Genomic DNA, 26,755 nt, shown 5'->3' on the forward strand with positions numbered 1-26,755 from the left:
ACGACAGGAAAACTGCCATGAGAGCTTTGGTCGGGAAACTAGACATGTGCACACTGAAATATTTTGTTTCGTAATTTCGTTTTCGTCCGAAAAATATATTTATTTAGTTACTCCCGAAATTCGTTTTTATTTATTTTGTTTTTCGTAAAAAAAATGCATTCGTCCGAAAATCCAAATTAAGGTCGAATCTGTTATTGAAGGCGTATGGTGTCTGTCGAATGTTCTAAGAAAAAAAAAAAGAAGATTGGACAGAATCTTAAAAAAAAAATAAAAAAATTTGACTCTTCATGTCTCTCTATGTCGAATCTTCATGTCTCTCTATGTCGAATCTTCATGTCTCTCTGTCGAATCTTCATGTCTCTCTATGTCGAATCTTCATGTCTCTCTATGTCGAATCTTCATGTCTCTCTATGTCGAATCTTCATGTCTCTCTATGTCGAATCTTCATGTCTCTCTCTGTCGAATCTTCATGTCTCTCTATGTCGAATCTTCATGTCTCTCTATGTCGAATCTTCATGTCTCTCTATGTCGAATCTTTTCTCTTTATGTCGAATCTTCTTCATGTCTCTATAATGTCGAATCTTTTCTCTTTATGTCGAATCTTTTCTCTTTATGTAGAATAATATTGGACTAATAGAGTTAAGGTTAGGCACATTCGACCGCAATGAAAACGAAAATAAAGCATTTGTTTATGTCGGATCTTTCGGTTTTCGTTTTCTGTGCTTTTGTTATCGTTTGTTAAAACGAAAACGAAAATACCTGAAATTCGGACGAAAATGCATTCGGACAAAAACTAATGCACATGTCTACGGGAAACCCGGCCGTGTGTATGCTCCACCGCAGGTTTTCCCCAAAGGGGATTCCGCTGGGAATCACGGCGGGAAAAAAGAGAAAATGTTCTCCTTTTTCCCACCAGGATTCCCAGCGGGTTTCCTGTCGGGAAAACTGTGATTGAGCATACACATGGCCGTGATTCCCGGCCAAAAGCTCTCATGGCAGTTTATCTGCCAGGAAAACCGGTCGTGTGTACGAGGCATAATGCCGCGTACACACAACCATTTTTCATGACGAGAGAAATGCCATTTTTTAAATTGGTTGTGAAAAACAGTTGTGTGTATTCTCCAGAGCATTTTTCTCGACGAGAAAAATGCCCGGTAATAATTTAGAACCTGCTCTGTTTTTTCTCGTCGTTTTTCACGTCATGAAAAACGGTCGTGTGTGCGCTTTTACGAGGCACGCATGCTCAGAAGCAAGTTATGAGACGGGAGCGATCGTTCTGGTAAAACTAGCGTTTGTAATGGACATAGCACAATCATCATGCTTATTGCATCGTTTAATGCAGCACATTCATTTCTTCTTTATAATGCTACAATAATGAACTTCTTTTGCTGCTGATATTCACATAGAGTTATGACAAACTTGTTTCTTTATTATTTATCGTGATCTCATGAATAATCTTTATTTTTTGTAAGCCATATCTCCATAAAAATTGTTTTAGTAATTTTTTCAATCTTTTAATGAAGATCTTCTTTGGTTACTAATTGTATAATATTTTAGACTAATTTCCATTTTTTTTTTTTTTTTGTGTGTCAAGTTACCACAACAATATTATTATTTAGTATTATTTACCCTCAAGGAGGTTAGCGTCCCTTGTTAATTTTAAAATGTATTTTTGCAATGTCCCTGCCTACTCACTAGTAAACTCTCTATTTTGAATAAAAACACATGGTCAAGTTTTTACAGTAAACCAAAAAAACATTTATTCTGGCACAAAAAAATAATTAGAGATGAAGGCAGCACTGGAGACCCTGTTTGAATTTGTGCAGACACAGATCCCCACAGCAAACAACCAAGAATATAAATCCAAAATTGGGACCATGAGAAGCACATATCTTTGGGACCACAATAATTTTTTTCTTTTCTTTGTAGCCTTCTCTGCAGCCTTTGTTAACCGCGGCTGTGTCCCTGGAGGAGAGCTTGTGGCAGGAGCAGGTGCAGGAGCAGGAGGAGGAGGCCCAATTTTTCTGTTTAACAGGGGCATATAATTACAATTCTTGATATAATATTTCACAGCGGGGCCCGTTCCTGTGCCCAACAAGAGTAACTGTGAGGGCTTACAGTGTTCTGGTAGCATCAACACCTAAGGCCCAATATTCTGCAGAGTATATAGGGCAGGCCATATAGTATATATACTGCTATTCAGAGTATATAGTGCCTGGGGGACCCCAAAAAGAAAATCGGGTGTGGGATTCCCCTTAATATTCATACTAGACCTGAAGGGCCTGGTATTGATTTTGGGGGGGACATCCATGCCATTTTTAGGGGGGGGGGGTATTTTTGAAATTTTATCTTTACTGCGGGGATCCAACAATACATTACAGCCGTGAACAGTTTTTCCTTTAGACATTTTTTTTTGTGGCACTGTTATAAACATGGGAAAGATGCCCTAAGGACAGCCCCCGCCTCATGATAATTAAAGAAATATTACATTTTTATTGTTTCACTTTAAGCATTATTAAAATCACTGCTCCCGAAAAAAAATTACATTGCATTGAACCCAGGTTCCTAAACACTTTTTATGGCAATAACGTGCATATAATGCCGCGCACACAGGGCCGGATTAACATAGGGGCTTTTGGAGCTGCAGCTCCAGGCCCCTTCCTCAAGATAGGCCCATTTGCTAAAAAAAAAAAAAAAAGATCGACTTTGAGGATTGTAGCTCGGCTACCAGGGGTCACAGGGACCCCACATTTGGGGGGTATGTAGCTGAGGACCCACCCCACTCACTATCATACCCTCCATACTTCTCTCCTGAACATACTGCCCACATTCATAAACTCCTCTATTGTACATAGTGCCAGCTGTCATACCCTCCACACTCCTCTCCTGTAGATACCGCCCACTCTGATACCCTCCACACTCCTCTCCTGTACATACTGTAACCCAAGCTTCACACTCTACATACTGCCAGCTATCTTTCCCTCCACACTCCTCTCCGGTACATACTGCCCTCTGTCATACCCCCCAAACTCCTCTCCTGTACATACTGCCCACTGTCATATCCTCCACATTCCTCTTCTGTACATATCGCCCACTGTCAAACCCTCCACACTCCTCTCCTGTACATACTGCCCCCTTTTATACCCTCCTCTCTGGTACATACCACCCTCTGTCATACCCTCCACACTCCTCTGCTGTGCCTACTGCCCACTGTCATACCCTCCACACTCATCTCCTGTACATAGTGCCCACTGTCATACCCTCCACACTCCTCTCCTGTACATAGTGCCCACTGTTAGACCCTACACATTCCTCTCCATCACCTGCACATACTTCCCAGTTTTATACCATACATACTCCTCTCCTACGCCTCTTATCCACAAAAACAGTTCTTTAAAATTATACTGACAATCCTTAATGTTACCAGCTCTAGAATGGGCACACTTTTGTTAGTTCAACTAAAATAAATCTTCTCAGTCCTCATATTTGTTCTGCCCATTATTAGTACTCATTTTGTGATTACTACTGTGATGTATAGAGGAACATAGGGGATCTCAGCTACTCTAAATATAGCACTTGTAAAAAAAGTGTCCCTTAAAAATATTTTTTAAATATTGGCAACTATGCACTTAGGCACTGCCCAAGGGTCAGTAGGCTCCTGGGATCCGTGATAATAAAGCGGTAGTAAACTTCGCTAGACATTACTACTTTTTAGAGGTCCTGAGGTAGGTTATGCCACAATGTACAAGAATGCACAGCATATTAGCACATTAGGGTACACTTAAATTGTCAGACTGAGCCCTCCAGTGCTGCATTGTGATCAGTCCGGCGGGTCTTCCTTCTGGGCTCTGTGCCTTCGGTCACTTGCCTTGGCTGGGCTGCGTTGATGTCATTCCCATGCATGCTCATGCGCATTCTCTCTCATCCCCCCTTTCTCTCTCATCCTCCCTCCCTTACCGCTATCCCCTCTCTCATTCCCTCTCTCTCTCTTTAATTTAATTGTTTATAACAAAAAATTGTTTGTATATTTATTTATTATTTATAAAAGGCCCACCAAAATCCTCAGCACCAGGCCTGTGATGTTCTTAATCTGGCCCTGACCTGGGCCCCTTTAAATGTGACTCTACATCCACAAAGATTTGACTCCCATGTCAGATCATGGCAAAGAGAGCAATATCTAAATAGAGTGAGCTACATCACAAAGGACGTTCAGAGAAAACCGGGGAAGTCTAGTTCTGGCAGCCTTGCAAGTTATCATGATCGGTCTGAACCAGACTACAACCCTCATCACCCATATCCCAAGTTACAGTATGCTGAGCTGATTGCCTCTTGTGACATTGTCAGGATTACTAGTGGAATGGATAAACAAAGCTTTCCTTTATAGGCTAGGTCGATGAATGAGGAGTTTAGAGAGAGTCACAGAAGAAAGAGTAAAAAAATCAAGCACACTGCAAGCTGTGTGTAAAGTATTTTAACATTTTTCTTCCATTTTTCTATAGCCTTCACTGGGTGTTTTGTTTTTTTGTTTTTTGTGGGGGAAGAAGAGCTGCAATATAAGAGGACCTTGATTTTTCTTCTTCAGTAATTTTTATTGAAATGTTTACAATAAAAACTATTATTTAATAACATAATTTGCCATGTATATGGGTCAGGGTTATTAGAGGCAAGGGCTGGATGACTCATCATGGCAGCTCTCTGGTCCCTCCCCTGTTTCTAAAATGTAGGAGAATGTTCTGGAAGATAGTGGGTGGAGGCTACTGTGAATATTTAGGGGCCTTAGCCAATCCCCAGGAGTTGGCCTGGCAGGGGAGAAAAAAAGACCTTAAATAGACATAAGCCATGCCAGCAGGGGAGACGGGTGGAAGATGGAGAAGCAGTGCTGAGGGAGCTGGCCATTGAGGGACCCCTTACCAGGGGGGATTTACCTTGGGCTGGAGCTCGGGAGGCTGGCCTGGAAGGATCCCACCACAGGAGGCAGGTTGAGGGATGATATGCATATTGCTGCTTTAAAATCTAATGGAAGCTTTATACAGTACAATAAAACTGATAATGATGACTTTGATCAACCCATGAAGGTTGTGTAAGAAAAAAAACAATTGTACTGGGTCATTCAATGGTGTTTTTTTGTTTTTACACCCTTACATGTAGATTGATCACAAGAGATTTACAAGGACACATTAAAAAAGCCATCAATCGACCCTGCGTGATTGTTTTTTTCCTGCCACAACCTACTGACTTGGGTTGATTAAAACCATCGCTGTCTGTTGCTCGTTGCTTGACCATGCAATTTTTGAACGTTTCGTTGAATCGAATGTCAATCATTCAATTGTGTCGTACCATGTATGGCCATCATGAGTCTTAGGATCACAGCAATGTCCCTGAGGTTATTGATCAGCGGTTACAAACTTTCAATGACACTTGAGGTATCCATGTTGTGAGCACAATTAAATCATCTTCAGTTCTAATACAAGGCCAAGTTTCTTCAGTTCCTCTTTAGTTTTCCTGGAGAACAACATTTCCTAATGAGAGCCCCGAATAGTGTCACAATGAGGTAGATGGCCACAGTGAGAATGACAAAGAGGAACAGAATAACATCCAGCAGCCAATACTGATACCAGGGCAGTTTGTAAGAATAGGGATGAAGATGACCGCCTCCACCCGATTGGATGATGTGCTCCACCCATCTCAGTAATTGCTGGTCTGGAGGAAAGGGCTGTGACCTTCTAATGGCTTGCAACTTCATTGCTGATGTCTTGTAACTGTAAACACAAAACATAATGCAATAAGGGTCAAGTACAATGCTTTTACGACTTATTGTCTAATGTGATTTTACAAAATAATTTTAAAGCCTGGTGCATACTAAGATTTTTTTTCGTTCAACCCAGCGGGCTGAATGAAAAAAAACTGCAGAGCTTGGGAGGAGCTGCCGTACCAACAACGCAATGTTAGCACAGCATTGTACTGAACACCCTGGCCAGCCATTGGCTGAGAACGCTGATCGGATGTCGGCTTCTGTTGGACCGGCTGTCATACTCACGGGCTGAATGTCGGATGTTTTGTTATTGAACCGACCGATGCAGCCGGATATTTGGCCCGTGTGTATTAGGCTTTAAGGTGAATTCCATAGGTATGGCAGGTTTTGTCTTGTATGTATATACCATAGCTGTGGGATCCCTCTAGAGGCTGGAAATCACTGTAGTGGCTATGCTACTCCAGTGATCTCCCACTAGCTTCCGAGTCCAGTGCCAACCAGCTGCCCTGCTTCAGCTGTCCATAACACATTCTATGTCTGTTACAGTTAGCTACAGTTAGCTACTCTGTCTAACGCATAGATGTATCTATGGGAATGCTCCCCATTATCTATGCAAAAAAATAAAAGCTCATAATCCCAATCGCGTTCTACGATTCACCAATCAAAATCTCCTCCAGATACCGAAAGCCAACTACAAGTCCAAAGGAGAAAGGAGATTCGCGGTCCAGGGTCCTAGACTATGGAACGCTTTACCAACCAGCATTCGGTTGGAGGAGAACCACTTAGCGTTCAGGAGAAAGATCAAGACTCATCTCTTTTGATACCAAAGGAGACAGGAACAACAAGCGCCCAGAGGCGATTAAGTTCGCATGTGCTGCGCTATATAAGTTTTCATTCATTCAGTTATCTGATGTCTAACCTCACAGATATCAGATGTATGTTGATCGGTGCAAACCCCACAGATATTAAATAGCCAACAATTACCATTTATTTTCAATGATGTGTCGAATGGTGCTTGCAAAGTTGTCAGCCTTAAGTTGGTCCGGTAGAATAAAAGTTCCCATTTGTTTGGCTTTTACTCTGACCATGTTTTCTATCTGATCCCCAAAGAGTGGAATCCCAAGAACAGGAACACCATGATACACAGCTTCCATCAAACCGTTCATTCCTCCATGTGCCACAAAAAGACGCAGTTTCGGGTGCCCTGAAATTGGTAAAGGTAATACAAAAAAATCATTCAAAGAGGGGAGTGGCAAGTTGGCAACAATAAGTGATGGGGAGAGGAAAGGTGCAGTGGGGATAGGAGAAGTGGGGTGGGGAATAGTAATTATTGGCAGTGAAGGAGAGAAGTGCCAAAATAGGCTTCTTACCCAGTAAATCATTCTGTGGCACCCAGTCCATAATTTTCACATTGGGAGAAATTTCCACATCTTGTGGCCAATTTGACCTCTGATACCTCCAGATCACCTTCTCCTGAATCTTGGCAAATCCACCATTCATCTCCTTCATGAATTCCACTACAGGGAGTGAGGACAACATCGATCCCAGAGTCACCACAATGAAACCAGCATCTCCGGACTCGGATATAAAGTCTTCCAGTTCCTGAATATAATGAAAATACATTTCATTTGGCAGGAAGAGAATGTCCGTCTGGATTTTTTTCCATGAATCCTTGATAAATTTAAGGAAGAAGAAATCATTCCAGCAGACACTAAACATGCCTATATTACAAAGTCCTGCAGGCTAGTAAAACACATGAGTATATAAACCCAACATTTCATATTCTTGATATGTACTTGCTGTATTTTGTACTTGTATGAAAACGTATCTTACTCTGTTTGTATTGCTTCCTTTGTGTGAAATCCCTGGTGTTCCTGCCAGTCCCTCTGCTTTCCGGACCAAAACATGTACAACACTAAGACCTCTCTTTACACTGAGGGCGTATTGCAGGCGCTTAAAAATAGCGCCTGCAATCCGCCCTTAAAAAGCTGCTTCATTGGCTATAGCCGCTGGCAATAATTTCATTAAAAATCGGACAGAATAGTGTACTCAAGCTGATCGATCAATCAACTTGGCTGCAATCAGTCTGCCCATACATGGTTTAATGTCAAACTGTCCCTGCTAAGATTCAAACAATCTATGGCTGGCTTTAGACCCATTTGATTAGGCATGTTAATTCTGTAATGCACTCTTCAGGGACCAGGAACGATGATTGCATTTGCAGTCCTGAGCACTCATTTCACATTAAAACTACCAAGGATGCTGAGAATCATTTCTTGTAAGTGCTGGTGACCCTTGCAAACATAGGATTGGACTTAAAGCGGAGTTCCATCCGGTGTCACATTAGGCACCTTTCGGGGGGAGCACATGTCCGGCCCCTCCTCTGCCCCCCCCGCTGTCTTCTGGGAGACACACAGGTCCCAGAAGACAGCAGGGACCAGTGAGGACATGCAGCGCGACTCGCGCATGCGCAGTAGGGAACCAGGCTGGGAAGCCACAAGGCTTCACTTCCTTATTTCCTTACTGAAGATGCCGTCGCCTGCACCCGGGAGCTGAGGGACAGATCGGCTTAGGGTGAGGACATTGCGGGTGCCCTGGACAAGGTAAGTATCCTAATATTAAAATAATTAATTAATTATTTTGTTTTATTTTTTCGGCTGAACTTTGCTGTATTTTTCCACTTTTGATCCAGTTTTTTTTTTACTGTTGCTTAATTATATTTAAAAACATTAAAGCTGAATTTTTGAATGCTCCAATTAGACATGAAAATACTTTGCCTTTAAACGTCACCATAGTGTAAACTCTGTTACACGCCAATCTGGGCATGGCAGCAAGGTCAGAAAAGTCAGAATAGCTCCCACTGGGGTAGATAGGGTAACTAATCCGACATGAATTCCTATTTATGGATTTTCTTTGCCTGTCCGATTTAAAAAAATTTAAGTTTGTGGCTTCTCTCTTTCCGGACCAAAAAATGTACAACACTAAGACCCTTTTCACACTGAGGGCGCATTGCAGGCGCTATAGCGTTAAAAATAGCGCCTGCAATCCGCCCTTAAAAAGCTGCTCTGTTGTCTCTGGCTGAACTTTGCTGTATTTTTCCACTTTTGATCCAGTTTTTTTTACTGTTGCTTAATTATATTTAAAAACATTAAAGCTGCATTTTTGAATGCTCTAATTAGAAATAAAACACTTTGCCTTTAAAGGTCACCATAGTGTAAACTCTGTTACACGCCAATCTGGGCATGGCAGCAAGCTCAGAATAGCTCCCACTGGGGTAGATAGGGTAACAAATCCTACGTGAATTCCTATTTATGGATTTTCTTTGCCTGTCCAAAATGTAATCTCGTATCTCTGAGTCCGAGCGGTCCTATCTATGCGCCTGATTCTTAGAATCAGTTACGCATAGATTTCTATTAGATCCGACCGGCGTAAATCTGTTACGCCGTCGGATCTTAACTGCATATTTACGCTTGCCGCTAGGGGCGCGTACGCTGATTTACGCCTAAAAATATGTAAATCAGCTAGATACGCGAATTCACGAACGTACGCCCGGCCGAAGCAGTACAGATACGCCGTTTACGTTAGGCTTTTCCTGGCGTAAAGTTACCCCTGCTATATGAGGCGTACATGCGGCGTACCAATGTTAAGTATGGACGTCGTTCCCACGTCGAATTTTGAATATTTTACGTTGTTTGCATAAGTCGTCCGTGAATTGGGCTGGACGTCATTTACGTTCACGTCGAAACCAATACGTCCTTGCGGCGTACTTTGGAGCAATGCACACTGGGATATTCCACGGATGGCGCATGTGCCGTTCGTGAAAAACGTCAATCACGTCGGGTCACAAGTTATTTACATAAAACACGCCCCCCTGTTCCAAATTTGAATTAGGCGGGCTTACGCCTTCCTATTTACGCTACGCCGCTGCAACTTACGGAGCAAGTGCTTTGAGAATACAGCACTTGCCCGTCTAAGTTGCGGAGGCGTAACGTAAATCGGATACGTTACGCCCGCACAAAAATACGCCAAGCTACGAGAATCTGGCCCTGAGATTTTACAGCCTGGGGTGCTAGCTGGAGTGACCAAATACACTAAAACCAAAACATTTACACTGTTATACAGCTAAACAAATTCTCTGCTTCTAGGTTGGGTTCACACCGATACTACACGATAGTCATATGACTGTCATCCTACTTCCTACATCCTGTTCTGCGACATCAGTCCAACATCGGTCCTACATCCATCCAACGTAAATGAACAGGATACTACTTTGATCCAACTTTGCGATAGTCTGACTTGTCTTTTGACCAATCCAAAACAATCCCAATGTGACATAAATTCCTTTTACTGCTGCTGTAATCACCATGTCGGATGTCACAAGTCGGATGACAAGGACAAGGATCCTACTTTAATCCGACTTCAATGATATTCAATGGGCTGAAGTAGGACCAAAGTCGGACCAAAGTAGTGCAGGAACCTTTTTCAGCCCTGGTTCACACTGGGTACGATTTGAGATGCGATTTGACATGTCAAATCGCATCTCAAATCGGCGGCAATTGTCGGCAATGGCACTGTCCTAATCAGTGCGACACTGCATCTGCGATTTCAAAAAGTAGTTCCTGTACTACTTTTTGCGATTTCGGGCCGCGATTTACATTAAATCGCGGTAAAATCGCGCATTTTACCGCGATTTTGAATTCGCAGCAGTGTGAACCTAGGCTCAAAGTCGGATCTGACTTGTGTCGGACCAGTTAAGATAGCTCTCATAGGAAACCATTGATTTACACACGTCGTGCGACATGTGCTTCCAAAGTCGGAACGTTTGTCGTACCAGTGTGAACCCAGCCTCAAAGGGTGATCAGTGATTAGTAACAGTTGTGAAGTCACCTCCTATGCATCTGACTTCAGCTGTTCTTGACTGGAATTGCTGCAGGGGGTATAGAATCAGTGTCAACGGCCACCTCTGCAATCCTTAAAGTGGTAGTTAACGCCGCTATATATTTTTCTTTTTAGGGGCCCCCAGCATATTAATACATTATGGCAGACTTACCTGTCATATGGTGCCCTCCAGCGCTGAGGTGGTATCGATCCGTCGGGCTCCCGGCGCTTCCATCTTCGCCCAGTCTTCCTCCGGTTTCTGTGCCTTTGGTCGTTTGATAGATCCAGCCGTGATGACATTACTCCCCATGCAATGGCGATTGGCGACAGGTGCTGCAGGATTTTGGGGGGGCGCAAGCGGGCCACTCCAGGTCTGCATTAACCCTACGGGTGGAGCCCTTTCAGTGGTCACGGCTCTCCTGGTGTCCAATGCCACAGCTTCTGTATTGACCTGGTCTTCTTTCTGGGTTCTGGGTGTTTAGCCTCCTGTCCTGATTGGCCTGATTGGCCTGATGTTGATTTGCTGGTATCGCAGGGTGGGAGGAATCGGGGTACGTCCCGAAGACAACATGAAACGGGCCAATTGGGGCCTTGGGCACGTGCTTGTGAGGGACCTGGTAGAGACCTGTTGCTCTGACGCCCCACACGGTGCACAGCCACATACATGGATTGTGCAGTCCTGGCTTCTCCCCCCCCCAAGTGTCCCCAATAGCAAGCCTCTTGCTATGGGGGCACTCTAACAGGCTTTCATGCGATCCTCACTCCTGTGAATGGATATTGTCCATTCACACACAGCTCATCCTGGCCCCCCACTTTCTTCTCATTAGATCACTGGCTGTGATTGACCGCAGCATGTTCCAATGGATCCTGCTGCTGTGTGAGCCAATGAGGAGAGAGAGACCTGGGAGCGTTGCTGCTCTCAGCAACATTGCTGGATCGAGATAGGCTTTAGAGTTTGAAGAAAATAAAAAAACACTACTTTTTTTTTCTAGTAAAATGAAGAAATGCTAGAACCTGCTAGTTTATTTTTTTGCTGTCTGTCTTTCTGTTCTATTAACCCCTATTCCCTTTATTTCTAATCCTAGTGGTGGATCACTGTCTCCAAACTAATAAAAGGTTTGGCTTGAGTTGGACTTTAATATCATTTTAGCTTGTTTTATTAAAACAGAGGTCATTCAGTCATACTCACTTGTGATATTGGTTTTACAGGTTTGGCCAATAATCCCCCAATGTACTGAACGTGAGGCAGAAGTGGGCGAGGAAACTCAAGAGTGAAGTCTACATTGTACAGCCAGAGCTCAGCTTTCAGGTGAAGATCAGCTATAGTTGGTCTAGACTCAGCAGGAAAATGTTCTTCGATGACACCATCAAAAAATGAGTCCATCTTTGTCTGGATTACTAATGAAGCCAAAAACACCAACGTGTTCTTTAAACGTCCAAAGAAATCCATGTGGTCGGTGAGCTGTGTCTGGAACAATGGAATGTAGGACAAAGGACTTGGCATTCCTACACGGTGAGCATTGGCCATAAACGTAGGGAAGAAAGCAATAAATGGGAGTCCCAGCTTCTCACAGACCAGCATTGCGCAGGGGTCAAATGCAATCTACAACTGCAATGTCATAATGTTCTCCCCTCAAGAAGTTCATGATTTCTGACTGGTGTAATGTCAAGTTGCACTGGTAGGACATTGTGTTCATTAATGTCAGGACAGTCCACATTTCATTTCTGAAAGGAAAATTAGACAATTATGGGAATATTATGATAATGCATTATCCAGATTGCGTTCCAGGAAAGCTCATTAAAGACTAGGGCCCGGATTCAGAAAGCACTTATCTTTCTATACGCCGCGTAAGTGCACTGATGCGCCATCGTATCTATGCACCTGATTCTTAAAGCTAGATACGCCTGAATTTTGGCTCCATCCGACCGACGTAAGTCTCCTACGCCGTCGTATCTTGGGCGCATATTTACGCTGGCCGCAAGGGGCGCTTCCATTGTTTTTTACGCGTCGAATATGTAAATGAGCGAGATACGCCGATTCACGAACGTACTTACGCCCGTCGCAGTAATCTACGGCGTTTACGTAAGGCGTACATCCGGCGTAAAGTTAAGCCTCATAAAGCAGGTGTAAGTCATGTTAGGGTATGGACCAGGGAACAGCCGTCGTATTTTACCTCGTTTACGTAAGTCGTACGTGAATGGGGCTGGGCGTAGGTTACGTTCACGTTGTAGGCATTGAGCCGTCGTATCTTGGGGAGTATATGCAAAGTGATTCTGAGCATGCGCGCACATGCGCCATTCGTTCTGCCCTTCATTTGCATGGGGTCACGCTTCCTTTTAATAGATCACGCCCACTTCCTTCCTACTTTGAATTAGGCGGGCTTACGCTGGTCAATTTACATTACGACGGCGCAACAAAGGGAGCAAGTGCTTTGTGAATACTGTTCTTGCCTCTCTATGTTACGTCGGCGTAGCGCATATGAGATGCGCTACGCCGCTCTAAAGATGCGCCGATCTACGTGAATCCGGGCCTTATTGTATTGCTGAGAATGTGACACAACCATAGGTTGGAATCAGCACATTGAGATGACATAATCAATCTGTAGATGCTGTAATGCCGTTATCCGAAAAACTTGAACACTCCAAATATGGAGAGTCTCAAGGTGGATTTAGCTTGTGTTCTGTCAGAGAAAGAGATGTCCACATATGCACTTCAATAGGGACCACTAAGACAGCATTTATATAGTTGGTACAGTATTTTACAGTCTCTAGGTGGAGTTAACCTGTCATTGGCATTACACAGATGTCCACATGCAGATCTCTACAGGGACCACCAAGACCTTGTATGCAGAGCTTAGATGGCACCCAAATTATTACGAGCTCTTTAAGCAGATTGCCATAGAAGAGAAAAATACAAAATACTCCACGCACCCAAACAGAAATTCAAATTGTATAGGCTTCGTACCACATGTAAAAGCAAAAGTCCATCCACCATGAAGGAGTATGGAGAGCACCACCACTAGATCGAATGGGAGAAAGACTGATGTCTAATTTACAATCTCAGAAGTGTAGGCAGACAGGTAACTAAACAGGATGACACCTTGAAGATCTTTTAAGTTGAGGTTTAACCCAAAACTGTGCAGATTTTAAAAACAGTGAACATTGAGATAGTGGATTATAATAATAACCACTCCAGCAACACACACGTGGATGAAATAGTGACTGGAACATAATGCAAGAAGGATGGAATTACCAACAGACAGAAAAACTAGTTTACGGGAGGGGGGAGTTGGGACAAAATACTAAGAGGCAAATTGAAACAGCAATTCACAGTGAACGTATAACATGGCACGTAAAGAGCAGGGGTCTTTCACTACCGCATTTACCATACCTGCCCTGAAGAAATGCCTTCTGGATTTTTATAAATGTAACCATAAATTCTTGAAGAAATTTCTCATCTAAGGAAAAAGTGGTCACTGGATATGGACTTGTTGGCCGCTTGTAACCTGAACATCAAAAACAAAGCACAGTTTCTTTATTAGTTTGGACCGTGGCAACTAATTTCATAGTGGCTTGTGCAGCCAATACCACTCATATAATAATCTTTAGACTAGTTGGAGTGAGTGGTGATCAGTTATGGAGGCCCTGTTGGAGAACTGGACAGATGCCTGTTTAATCTACCATTCTTAGTAGATGGGACCATATCTTAGCACCCACTGCGGAATGTAGCTCTCCAGGGGCTGGGCTTGGACCATGAATGTGTGAGGCCTTGCAGAGTATTTGGTTGTTTTCTTCAATGCCATGTAAGTAAAGAAGAACTGGTGGAGGATAATCAGTGTTCTGCAGGATTTTCCTCAAAATTACTCTGAGGTAGTTGCCGGGACAATTGTCCCTGGTGGATGAGAAGACATGTTCCTTCTGGTTTGAGGCCTGCTGAGGTGGTCTGTTTAGTGACCACAGGTGTGAGAGAACTCACACATTAATCGGGTAAACCGAAAACTGCGGAATGCAGTTCCACTGTGCTGCCAACGTCCTGTTTAATAGACAGCAATAAAATATTGAAAGAGGTTCTAACACTTCCACGTTCTACAAAAAAAAGAAAAAAAATAAGTTTTGGCTAGAGTTGGATGTTATATAACTTTTAACATATAATTTTCACAAAGCTAAACATATATCTAACTACATCTGTAATTATCATCAGAGATCTTGTTAATTTTATTGTACAATCACCTGGTGGCATTTGGTCTGCATACTGCAGGAACATTCTCACTTCATGCCCATTGTTTTGAAGGGTCCCGGAGATCTCATCCATCAGGAGGTAATGACTCCCACCTGAAAACACAGAATGTGAAGCCGACATCACTGGACTACCACTGGAAAATCTCACAATGAGGAAAACAATGCAAACTTGATAAAAATTCTTCTACAGAGAAAAATAGAGAGTATTGTCATTACTGAGTATAATCCAAATTAGAAGCTGCACTCCTTGCAGTGCTTGACCTTAATAGTCTTCCAACTTTTACAGGGGTATATACTTCAAGTGCTTGTTGTAAAAGTCTCCAGTCAACAAAGTTACTTAAGCACCTAAATCAAGGAGAGCAATTGTGTAAAACCCTTCCACTAGCACAGGCAGCACTGGGAAATCAACTTGCCAGGTATTCTGGTAGTTTTGATTGACGAGGCAGGTCTAGTCAACATAACTTGTTTCATTCTTCGGCAGTGCCCAAAGCAGGGTTTTCTGACAATGTTTTGCAGACTGGTGGATGTCTCCCTCTTGATCAGCTTATACAGAAACAGCTATCCCCTGTTGTCTCTTTGGGGTGTCAGCTGAGGCCCTACTAAAGAGCACAGGCCTATCCCTCTCTCTTGTATCATAAAATGATCTGAAGCTGGCTGAGTTAGTCAAGCATCTGGCCAACTCTTGGGAAATTCCCTGTCTCCTCTCTGCCAGTGGTCTTCCCCTTTTGGCAGACTTGGGCTTTCAAGTTGGTAGTGGCCTACATCTCCACATTTGTAGCAGATCACCAAATCTGCTGAACGTTTAGGATAAGTAGCTTGCGTTATCTTCCCAAGTTGCTCACTGAACCTCTCCGACAGCAGGGTTATAATTTACTTCAATTGGGACACTGCCACCTTCAGTGTAGCTATTTCTGGGTTAACCTCAACAGTGCTGGCTGTCTTGTACGTCTCCAGATCAGTCTACCTCACTTGAGCCAGCTGATCTTGCAATGTTGGATCAGAAGCCACTTGGTGAGGGGTCTGTCTCGGCAGCCCAACACCTGGCTTAAGCACTGACTTGTCGTCATCCTTCAGGGAGTACTCTTCTGCCGGAGCAGAGCGTAGGAGGACTTCCCCTTTGAGCATTTGCTTTGTCCTGTTTTTTTTTTCTCTTCCGTCAGAGCCTTTTTCTCTCTGACTTCCCTCATCAACTCTGGAAAGGTGAAAGTGATTTTGGAGCCCCCCGGGAGAAACTTTAGGACAATAGGATGGTTTGGATGGGCTCCCTGTAAGATTTGACGAGCTAAACTCTGTTGGTGTCCCGTGGCACATTCCCTTTCTCCTGGATGATCTGGTGTAGAATCTTGTCCAATTAGACTATGTAGTCAGACAACTTCTATCCTCTATTGATAAGTGGGTTCAAACTTGTACATTAGGTAAGAAAGTTTCTTGAATCTCCCGAACACAGCCAATAACGCCTCAGTTTTGTGTGAGGTTATACAGTTCTGTTTTCCCAACTTTAGGTTGCCAATTGCCTCTGCAGCTAGTGCTCTCAGACTCTCCTCGTTGATTCTCTGTTTCTTTAGGGCCTTGGAGATATCCTATTCCTCTAATGCTTGAGAGGCTAGATCCATTCATGCTTTAAAGTCCTCTTATCCTGATGGGACAGGGACTTCCTGAAAAGACCCTCGGTTTCCTATACCCATGGTTAAGGGGGATGGAACCATTCTTCACAAAGTTCTCCACCAGCTTTCCCACATCTACTGACCATGGGTGCAACGTTTTGTAACGTTTTGTAGGCTGCTGTATATATAAAAGAAAATTATATTTTTTACCTGTAAAATATTGCAGATATTTTGTTTTTAAAGGAAAACCTATCCTTTAAGAAGAAATGGTCATGAGATGTCTGAGGAGACTGGGCAGCATCCATTGGCATTTGATTATTTATAGACTCAATCATAACCAGCTAAATCTGGTCAAGATCATCTTATGACATGGGCAACTTGAGAAATGATTGGGATTAGGGCAAATAGCATAAAAGATCCATGCCACTTAAAGAAGAATTCCAGGAATGGATATTTTTACATTGTTCCAGCTTGGAAAATTGCAACTGTGCACATACACTTGCCCCTGGTGACGGCTCTCTAAGCCAAAACGCGTCAGGTTCCGCTTTACAGCATCCCATACTGCTTTTACAATTGTTCACTTTTTTATTCATGTTTTTTGTTATATGAATTTTAAAATAAAACCTGTTACGGTTTATTATTTGACCTGCACCATTTGGAGCACTTTTTTTCATCTTCTTTCCATTGTTCTGTGAGTCCGTTTGGAGTTCTCTATCCACATCCTGCATTGGAAGGTCCACCCGTCCAGTTACTGTGGCTTGCGGCATCCATTCCACCTGATTGGAACACCACCGTCTGGGGAGATCCTCTGTGCAGAGATCCAGGTCTGCTGAGACCATCAAGCTTATGAGACTAATGCCGCGTACACGCGGTCGTTTTTCAGCATGAAAAAAACGTAATTTAAAATCATTGTGTGTGGGCTTCACATCGTTTTTCGGCTTCTGAAAAACGACAAATAAAAATTTGAGCATGCTGCATTTTTTAATGTCGTTTTTTGGGTTGTAAAAAATGATCGTGTGTGGGCTAAAACGACGTTTTAAACCCGCGCATGCCCAGAAGTGAGTTATGAGAGGGGAGCTCAAAAAAGCGCAAACCGTCTTTTACTAACAAGGAATCAGCTAAAAGCGGCCCAAAGGCGAATAGAACTTCCCCTTCAGAGTGCCGTCGTACGTATTGTACGTCACCACGCTTTGTTCATCATTTTTTAAAAACGATGGTGTGTGGTCAACATCGTTTTTAATGAAGTTGAAAAAACTTTGTTTTTTGGACATGCTGAAAAATGTTGTTTTTTTTTCATGCCGAAAAACGACCGTGTGTACGCGGCATTACTGTTGCAAAACAGCTGAGTCCACACCCTCTGGTAAGAGTACCTTATCATACTTATATCTCCATTGTGATGCCTTGGTGATGCCTTCAGGCAACTATATATTCAGCATTTACGTCAATGATTGAAAAGTATTTATGGACTAGTATTTCACACACTAGGTTGTGTGATCATTTCACTGATCCAGTATCACATTTATTGTGATATATGGTCTTTATATGGACTTTTTTACATTTATATAGCTTGCATTTTCATATCATTTTTGATCCCGTGTCACCATAACTATTGTGCACAACATATTTTAGCGCTGCACTATTGTTCCACATGTGCACATACACTACCTGTAGGATACTCGTGGAAGTTGGAAATCACTGAATTAGGCACCAGTACTTCAGTGGCTCCCAGACAGCTTTGCATTTTCTCAATAAATGCAAACCATTCTCTGATTCGACCAGGTGGTGAATGTGATCTCATCTCCCTGCCTCTCCACTTCAGCTAATCAGATTATGCTTTGAATTCACTGAGCATAGGCAAAGCATTCTCCTAATGGCACCCGTGCCAAGTGCCCAACCTCCTGTGTTCACAATGCATCAGACTGGCTGCTTAGCAAAGCACCCCGAAGCAAGTGGCGATCGCTGATATAGCAGTGTGTACTTCAGTGATTTCCAGCTTCTAGAGGGATCCCACAAGTATGGTACCAAGCTGGACCAATGTAACAATATTTATACCTGGAATAGATCTTTCACCCAGGAAATGCTGCAGGTTGTGCAGCATCCACCACACATGCTATCTCACATTCTCTTTTCTTGAAATCGGACATGTAATGATAACTAAAAGATGTGTGACAGTCCCGTATGACCTATTACCTGCATAGTAGAAACACACAACATGTCCTGTGTAACCTCACCTGCTGGGAGAGTCTCTGCTCTCACGCACGCTGCCTGCTGCTGCCACACCACATGAATGATTATTCTCTAAAAACTGTGAATGTCGCACCAATATCGTTAGGAGAAATCATAGATTCAACTCATCACCTGCTGGACAGGTAAGTATTAAAACTATTCTTTTACTTTATTACATAATATACAATCACACTTACTAAGACTGGAGCAGATATGGCAACCAATCAGCTTCTACCTTTCATTTTCAAAGTGTAACTGAACAAGTTGATTGGTTGAGCTCAACTATGTCACAGTAGACAACACATGATGCTGAAAAATACATACATGGGCAGCGCAGAAGTAGATTTTGCTTCAGGCCTTATGCACACAGCTTATAGAAAATGTTACAATATGTCTGCGCATATGGCGTTTGAGTATAAATGCATTCTACTGGCCAGAATATTTACAGTGCTTTGAAAAAGTATTCATGCCCCTTGAAATTTTCCACATTTTGTCATGTTACAACCAAAAACGTAAATGTATTTTATTGGGATTTTATGTGATAGACCAACATAAAGTGGCACATACCGTATTTATCGGCGTATACCGCGCACTTTTTTCCCCTTAAAATAAGGGGAAAATCGTGGGTGCGCGATATACGCCGATACCCGCTTCCGGCGCTCAGTTTGAATGCCTGCGCCGACATATACCGAGTGCAGTACACTCAGCTACATTCAGCCAGGCTCGGCTTCGCTCGTGCTCACGCATAAACGTCACTGAGCACGAGCGAAGCCGAGCCTGGCCGAATGTAGCCGCGTGTACTGCTCGACGGTATATGTCGGCGCAGGCATTAAAACTGAGCGCGGGAAGCGGCGATTCGACGTGTAACAGCGCGGGAGAACACCACCGAAGCCGCAGACGGACACCGGACCCGACGAGGAGGACACCACCAAAGCTGCAGATGGACGCCGGACCCGACAAGGAGGACATCACCGAAGCCGCAGACGGACGCCGGACCCGACGAGGCCTCCGATGGACGCCGGGCAAGACACCAAAACTGTAAGTACTAAAATGTTTTTTTTACAGGAATGCGGGTCCACATTAGGGGTGCGCACTATACGCCGGAGCGCGCAATACCCCGATAAATACGGTAATTGTGAAGTGAAAGAAAAATGTTAATTTTTTTTTACAAATAAATATCTGAAAAATGTGGCGTGCATTTGTATTCAGCCCCCCTGAGTCAATATTTTGTAGAACCGCCTTTCACTGCAATTGCAGCTGCAAGTCTTTTTTGGGATGTCTCTACCAGCTTTGTACATCTAGAAAGTGAAATTTTTGCCCCTTCTTTGCAAAATATCTCAAGCTCTGTCAGATTGGATGGAGAGCGCCTGTGAACAGCAAGTCTTGCCACAGATTCTCAATTGGATTTAGGTCTGGACTTAGACTTGGCAATTCTAACACATGAATATGTTTTGATCTAAACCATTCCATTGTAGCTCTGGCTGTATGTTTAGGGTCGTTGTCCTGCTAGAAGGTGAACCTCCGCCCCATTCTCAAGTCTTTTGCAGACTCCAAAATGTTTTCTTCTACGATTGCCCTGTATTTGGCTCCATCCATCTTCCCATCAACTCTGACCAGCTTCCCTGTCCCTGCTGAACAATATGCTGCCGCCACCATGTTTCACGGTGGGGATGGTGTGTTCAGGGTGATGTGCAGTGTTAGTTTCCCACCACACATAAGCCTTTTGCTTTTAGGCAACAAAGTTCAATTTTGGTCCCATCTGACCAGAGCACCTTCTTCCACCTGTTTGCTGTGTCCCCCACATGGCTTCTCGCAAACTGTAAACAGGACTTCTTATGGCTTTCTTTCAACAATGGCTTTCTTCTTGCCACTCTTTCATAAAGATCAGATTTGTGGAGTGCACGACTAATAGTTGTCCTGGGGACAGATTCTCCCACCTGAGCTGTGGATCTCTGCAGCTCCTCCAGAGTTACCATGGGCCTCTTGGCTGCTTCTCTGATTAATGCTCTCCTTGCTCGGCCTGTCAGTTTAGGTGGACAGCCATGTCTTGGTAGGTATGCAGTCGTGCCATACTCTTTCCATTTTCAGATGAAAATGGGAAGAGTATGGTTGTAACATGACAAAAAGTGGAAAAAATTTCAAGGGATATGAATACTTTTTTAAGGCACTGTATCCTGGTCATTGGAATACATATACATGTACGTTTAGAGATGTGCATTTTTTTCTGCTCAAAAGGACCTTTCAGAACGCACCCTTTGTGACTTTTTTTTTCCTGCCTGTAAATGCTCCTCTTCAAATACACCTGTAAACTCCTATGTATGCATGACTACACAGGCTAACATGGGTTCTTTTACAGGCATAGAAAAAAAAGCTGAATGCTTGTAGCGGAGATTGCCTAGGGGTGTTTTTTAACCACATCCCACCTGGCCTATAGCAGAATGACGGCCAGGCAGGGGTTCCATTATCCTGACTGAACGTCATATGATGTCCAGCAGGATAAGCCACTTGTGTGTGCCCAGGTGGCGCATAGCGATCGGTAGTGTGTTGCTCTGGCACAACTATGACATAGGCTCTTTACCATGTGATCAGCTGTGTCCAAACACAGCGTAACCAAGAAGTGCCGGTTATCGGCTTTTCTCTATTCGCACTGACAGGGTTCCGAGTAGAGGAGAGCCGATAACGGGGTGGGGTCTGCACTGATAATCAGAGCATTGATTAAAAATGCAGCCTCATCAGCGGTGCCCAACAGGATGCCCACAAGTGCCCACCTGGGATGCTAATCCATGCCCACCTAGAATGTCAGTCAGTGCCCATCAGCAATGCCCGTCAGTGCCACCTATCAGTGCCACTTATTAGTGCCGCCTATCAGTACAAATTGATGCTGCATATTAGTGCCTCCTCCTCAGTGTCCATCCGTGCCCATCAGTGAAGGAGAAAACGTATTTATTTCCAAAAAAAAAGAAACAAAGAAAAAACGTTTTTTTTTTTTTTTTTTAAAGTTTGGTCTTTATTTTATTTGTTTAGCAGCAAATTAAAAAACAAGTGGTGATCAAATACCAGCTAAAGAAAGCTCTATTTCTGATGGAAAAAAATAAAAAAAATGTCATTAGGGTACAGTGTTGCATGACCGCGCAATTATCATTCAAAGCACTGAAAGCTGAAAACTGACCTTGGCAGGAAGGGGGTGAAAGTGCCGGGTATAGAAGTGAATAAGCTCCATGTGGCTGAGGCCTTCGCTTTGGTAATTCAGGAATGTTAACTTATCTAAAGAGGAAAAATAATATAATAACAATAATAAGGAAAAAGACTCACCCAGGAAGCAGATTGTCAGGATTTTGGCCCCACCAATAAACAGGAAGTGCAGTGCAAAGACCAGAAGGAACACAGTCTGCTTCTTACATGCAGCCATTGTAGTGAGAAGTCGTAGGGAACCAAGTCGTTTCTGCTCTGTGTGTACAGAGATCATTTACAAGACTGAGGATGGGAGGGGTCAGAATATTAGACACACCCGTTCTGGCTTTATGTCATTAAGTCTAACAATTCAACTGAACTGATTGAAATGTGTTCCTGGAAGAAAGCCCTGAGAATAGCTATATAGAGAAGTCTAATTTTTCACAGCAGAAAGTCTGAAGTTGTAAAGAAATATATTTTTTCTGCAGGCTAACAAAGCAAGTCTGTGGCATGCATGTTGAAGCACTTCACATTATGACCATCCATTATAACTACCTGCCTAATATTGAGCAGGCCCCCCTTTTGCCACCAAAACACACCTGACCCATTGGGGCGTGGACTCCACTAAACAAAGCATCACACTCGCTTCTCGGCCTTTTGGCTAAGATCAAGTGTAGTATCTGTTCTTATCAGTTGCCAGGAGGGGGCGCTATGCTAAAGGTCCTTAGTACACGGCGAGGTGGAAAGGGATTGCGGTGGCAGATGCAGAACCTGCTGGCGTGGAGGTGAAAGCCTTTTGATCGGGACGGAGAAACATGCGGTCGAAGCGGAGGGCCAAGGGTTTTTCCGGCCTTCTGGCTGGTGTTGGTGTTGGCGATGCTCCTATCAGCATCCGGTGGAGGAGCTGGTGAACCTGGTCCGGGAAGGCGAGCCTGGCCTGGGTTGAGCCATGTTAATCTGCTGGATTGTAGGGGGCCTGTAAGGGTTAGTACCGGTGGAGACTGCTGGATGTTAGCCAGCGGTTCTCCCTGAGAAAACCCAGAAGGGCTTTCGATCTGGTAGGAGAGGAGTGCCACACTGATCCAGTCAGGGGGTCAGATGGGAACCGAAAAGCCTATGGTGAATGTGCCCCTGGAGTGGCAGTTCAGGGGTGCCATAATTGCACTAGTGTTTCTCTCAGCACTTTTGCTTTTTGGCACCATGGTCACTTCATCATACACACTTTTTTAGCACCTGCCTCTAGGGCCGAGTCTTTAGGGCTGGGACCAGAGGAATTTTTGATTTCAGGCCGGAGGGCCGGCCATCGTATTGCACGATGGTCATTTTCACTCTCCCTCATCTTTCTTCTCCCCCACTTTCTTTAATTTACCCCCGTGTCTGGAGCCTAACGCCCTGGGGGATCAGGGTCAGGTCCTTTGTAATGGAGGACCGATTGACGCAGCACCCGTTGCACGTTTTTGTGTTTCACTCTTTATGTGTGTGCACATTTTTTTGGCACCGGGTGGAGTTTTTGGGGGTGTTTTGCACGCCATAGGCTTTTCAATAAAAAATAAATAAATCAAACTCCGCTGGCTTGCCTTCTTCCCATAGCGCATCCTGGTGCCATCTCTTCCCCAGGTAAACCAAACACACACTCCGGCCATCCACATAATGTAAAAGAAAAGGTAATTCATCAAATATGACCAACTTCTTCCATTGCTCCATTGTCCAGTTCTGATGCTCACATGCACATTGTAAGCACTTTTGGTTGTGGACACAGGGGTCAGCATGGGCATCCTGACCAGTCTGTGGCTACACAGCCCCATACACAACAAACTGCAATGCATGGTTTGTTCTGACACCTTTCTATTGGAACCAGCATTTACTTTTTCAGCAATTTAAGCTACAGTACTATTGGATCACCCCCTGCTCCCCGCCATGTCAATCAATGAGCCTTGGCCATGACCCATGCATTACTGGGTCACCAGTTCCCCATTTTTCCTTCCTTAGCCCACTTTTGGTAGATCCTGACCACTGCAGACCGGGAACATCTCACAAGAGCCCCAGTTTTGGAGTAGCTCAGACCCATTCGTCTAGCCATTACAGTTTGGCCCTTGCCAAAGTCAATCAAATCCTTATGCATGCCCATTTCAACACATCAACTTCAGGAACAATATGTTCACTTTCTGCCTAATATATCCCCCCCCCCTTTAAGATGGAATGGTAATGAGATAAAAAAAAGTATTCTCTTTACCCGTCAGTGGTCGTAATGTTGTAGGCAGGTTGCCTATTTCAGCCTAGCTAGGTGCTGCCCCAGATGGGATGGATAGAGTTAATTGTGTTCCCGGGTTTTTCTTGGCGGGTTTCTTGGGTCCGACCCACTGATCCTGTGTTAATATAAAAAGTGAAAATATTCCAGGTCCAAGAGGGGGACTCTTGGCTTTTTGCAGCTGTCGTCGTTGGTGTTCCTATTCCTGATACCGTGGCTGGAGTCCGTCCAGCCAACCTGTTGCATCATGCCTGAGTGCCTGCTAATAAACATCTGGCTTTAGGAACTTTCCTCAGTGTAGGGGGAATGCTGGGACCTGCATTCCACCCTGGAGATCTACCACTATGGACTCTATCAAAGATGAACTCTTTCTTATACAGGTATGCTGGGGCAGCCACAAGCGTGAGTTAGGGATTGGTTTAGGGAAAGACTGTTATCCTTGTTCTACTGTTTTGCCACATTATTTACATTAAGCTTTTGAAAGGTTGGCCTTGCCTGGTCTGAAGTTACTAAAGGAATGCAAAGCAAGTAACTGGCACACATAGTCTACAGCTCCGGTCAGTTAAACACATTGTGGTATGAAGACTTTTAGTTACACAAAGCCACAGATTTTCATTGAACAACCTTCTAGCTGCCAACCACCTAACGACCAATGACATCATCAGTTGATAAGGAGGATGTCAGTCGCCTGTATAGCATCCTTATTTGACCCACCCCCTGCCTCTCTCCATCAGCTTTGAGGTCACATTAGCTGAGTGATGGCGAGGATTGTCTTGGCCGAATTCTAGCGTAACTGATTCTAAGAATCCGGTTGCATAGATACGACGGCTCTCATTCGGACTTACGACGGCGTACGTGGAGATACGCCATCGTAAGTCCTTTGAGAATCTGGCCCATCATCTCTACGTTTTAGAGACTCTTTAAAGCGCAACTTCAGTTTAATAAAAAAATGAACAAAATCAGTGCCCAGGCACTTTTACTGCCATACTCACCATCAATTAGAAGACGCTCCCTGCAGCACATCCTGTCTGCCACGAAACGTCACCAGTCTTCAAGGATAAATGATGACCACCATCACCAGAATTCTGGTACTTTTATTAAAGGAGTTGTAAATAAAAAAAACATTTTTGCTGAAATTACTGTTTACAGGGTATAGAGACGATTAAAAATAGAAAATAAATCAATCATATAATGTACCTGTAGTTTCTAGCTCTCAAAATTTTCTTGGCGGAAATTACGATGGAGCCTACACACGGTTGGAATTCCTGACCAAAGGCTCACATCGGACTTTTCTTGTCGGAATTTCCGATCTTGTGTACGCGGCATAAGGGTACAGTTAACAGTGGACAGATCAAAGTTTGGTTTTCAGAAAGAAGCAGGCATTGTGGAGGCAGCAGTATCACCTCCTAAATTCCTGCAAGCCCCCTCTGAAGGCATGTATGACAGAGGCCCTAGTTTAACCACCAAAAATGTAGCTGTTGATTTTCCAAGCAAAATGCTGTGAAGTTCATGATTCAACAAGCTGATGAGCATAAAACTGCAATGTCTGGTCACCTTTGACTTGGAGCTGAACACCCATTCCAAGGTACCCGTTTTCCCCATAGGTGCCTGATGTACTACATCTGTGAGTATATAGCACACCAGTGCCAAACCTGCAGCCCTTTGTTATACGATGTGCAGCCCTTGGACCTCAGTAGCCTGTAGTGGAAACATTGACATGGGTAATCGTATTGATCTCTTCTAGGCTCATGTAACATGTTCCCAGTTTGGTATTTTCTTCTACATCAAATCCCCAGCCAACAATGTAACATGTCCACACTCTATGACCTTCATTTTCTCCATTAGCTCTGCAGTTTCTGACAGTCCTCTCAAGCATTACATATATTGAGCATCTGCTCCATTAGGGGTGCAGGACACCACCCCCCCTAATCTCCATGCAGGGCGCCGGACACATGGATTTCAATGGGGCTTTTTATTTTTATTTTTTAGAAGGCACATGATTAGAGCAGTTCCCAATTGGCTTAAAAAAAAGGTGGCCCCAGTGTGCAGAGCCCTGAGCCCACTCAGTTGTGCGACAATAGCGAATTAATATTAGTTATTGTCTTCCGGAGTCTCCTCCCAGCCAATCAGGAAGCAGGTCTTAAGACCCGATTGCAAAACAAACATGTAGTGTAGCGCATAAAAATGGAAGATCACCCAAATGATGCGACTGCTGCCACTTTGTACATTTGAAAGCGCTGATCACCTTTTAGAATGTAAGTGTTTTTACCTACATTAAACATCGGTACCTTTCAGTATTACGCTGCGGTACAGTATTAGGATATTGGAGAACTGGAGAAAGTGCAGAGAAGGGCAACCAAACTGATAAGAGGCTTGAAGGAGCTCAGCTATGAGGAAAGATTAGAGGAACTGAATGTATTCACTCTTGAGAAGAGGAGAATAAGGGGGGATATGATCAACATGTACAAATATATAAGAGGTCCATATAGTGAACTTGGTGTTGAGTTATTCACTTTACGGTCAACACAGAGGACAAGGGGGCACTCTTTACGTCTAGAGGAAAAGAGATTTCATCTCCAAATACGGAAAGGTTTCTTCACAGTAAGAGGTGTGAAAATGTGGAACAGACTCCCTCCA

At 43.7% G+C, this 26,755-nt stretch overlaps 1 protein-coding gene and 1 pseudogene across 1 annotated transcript; one reads left to right on the forward strand and one right to left on the reverse strand.

Moving 5' to 3' along the window:
- Positions 1 to 4,568: 4,568 nt before the first annotated feature.
- On the reverse strand, positions 4,569 to 22,152 carry LOC120927574 (UDP-glucuronosyltransferase 3A1-like). Its single transcript, XM_040338350.1, is given in 8 exon segments — positions 4,569 to 5,759; positions 6,737 to 6,956; positions 7,123 to 7,354; positions 11,820 to 12,230; positions 12,232 to 12,355; positions 14,022 to 14,136; positions 14,861 to 14,962; positions 22,012 to 22,152. Coding segments are annotated over 8 exon segments (1,578 nt in total). The 5' UTR covers positions 22,109 to 22,152; the 3' UTR covers positions 4,569 to 5,482.
- A 359-nt stretch (positions 22,153 to 22,511) lies between these two features.
- Positions 22,512 to 22,646, forward strand: LOC120925219 (annotated as a pseudogene).
- Positions 22,647 to 26,755: the final 4,109 nt, after the last annotated feature.

The sequence above is a fragment of the Rana temporaria genome, chromosome 1 (assembly GCF_905171775.1).
Source record: "Rana temporaria chromosome 1, aRanTem1.1, whole genome shotgun sequence".
In the NCBI taxonomy this organism is placed as follows: Eukaryota; Metazoa; Chordata; class Amphibia; order Anura; family Ranidae; genus Rana; species Rana temporaria.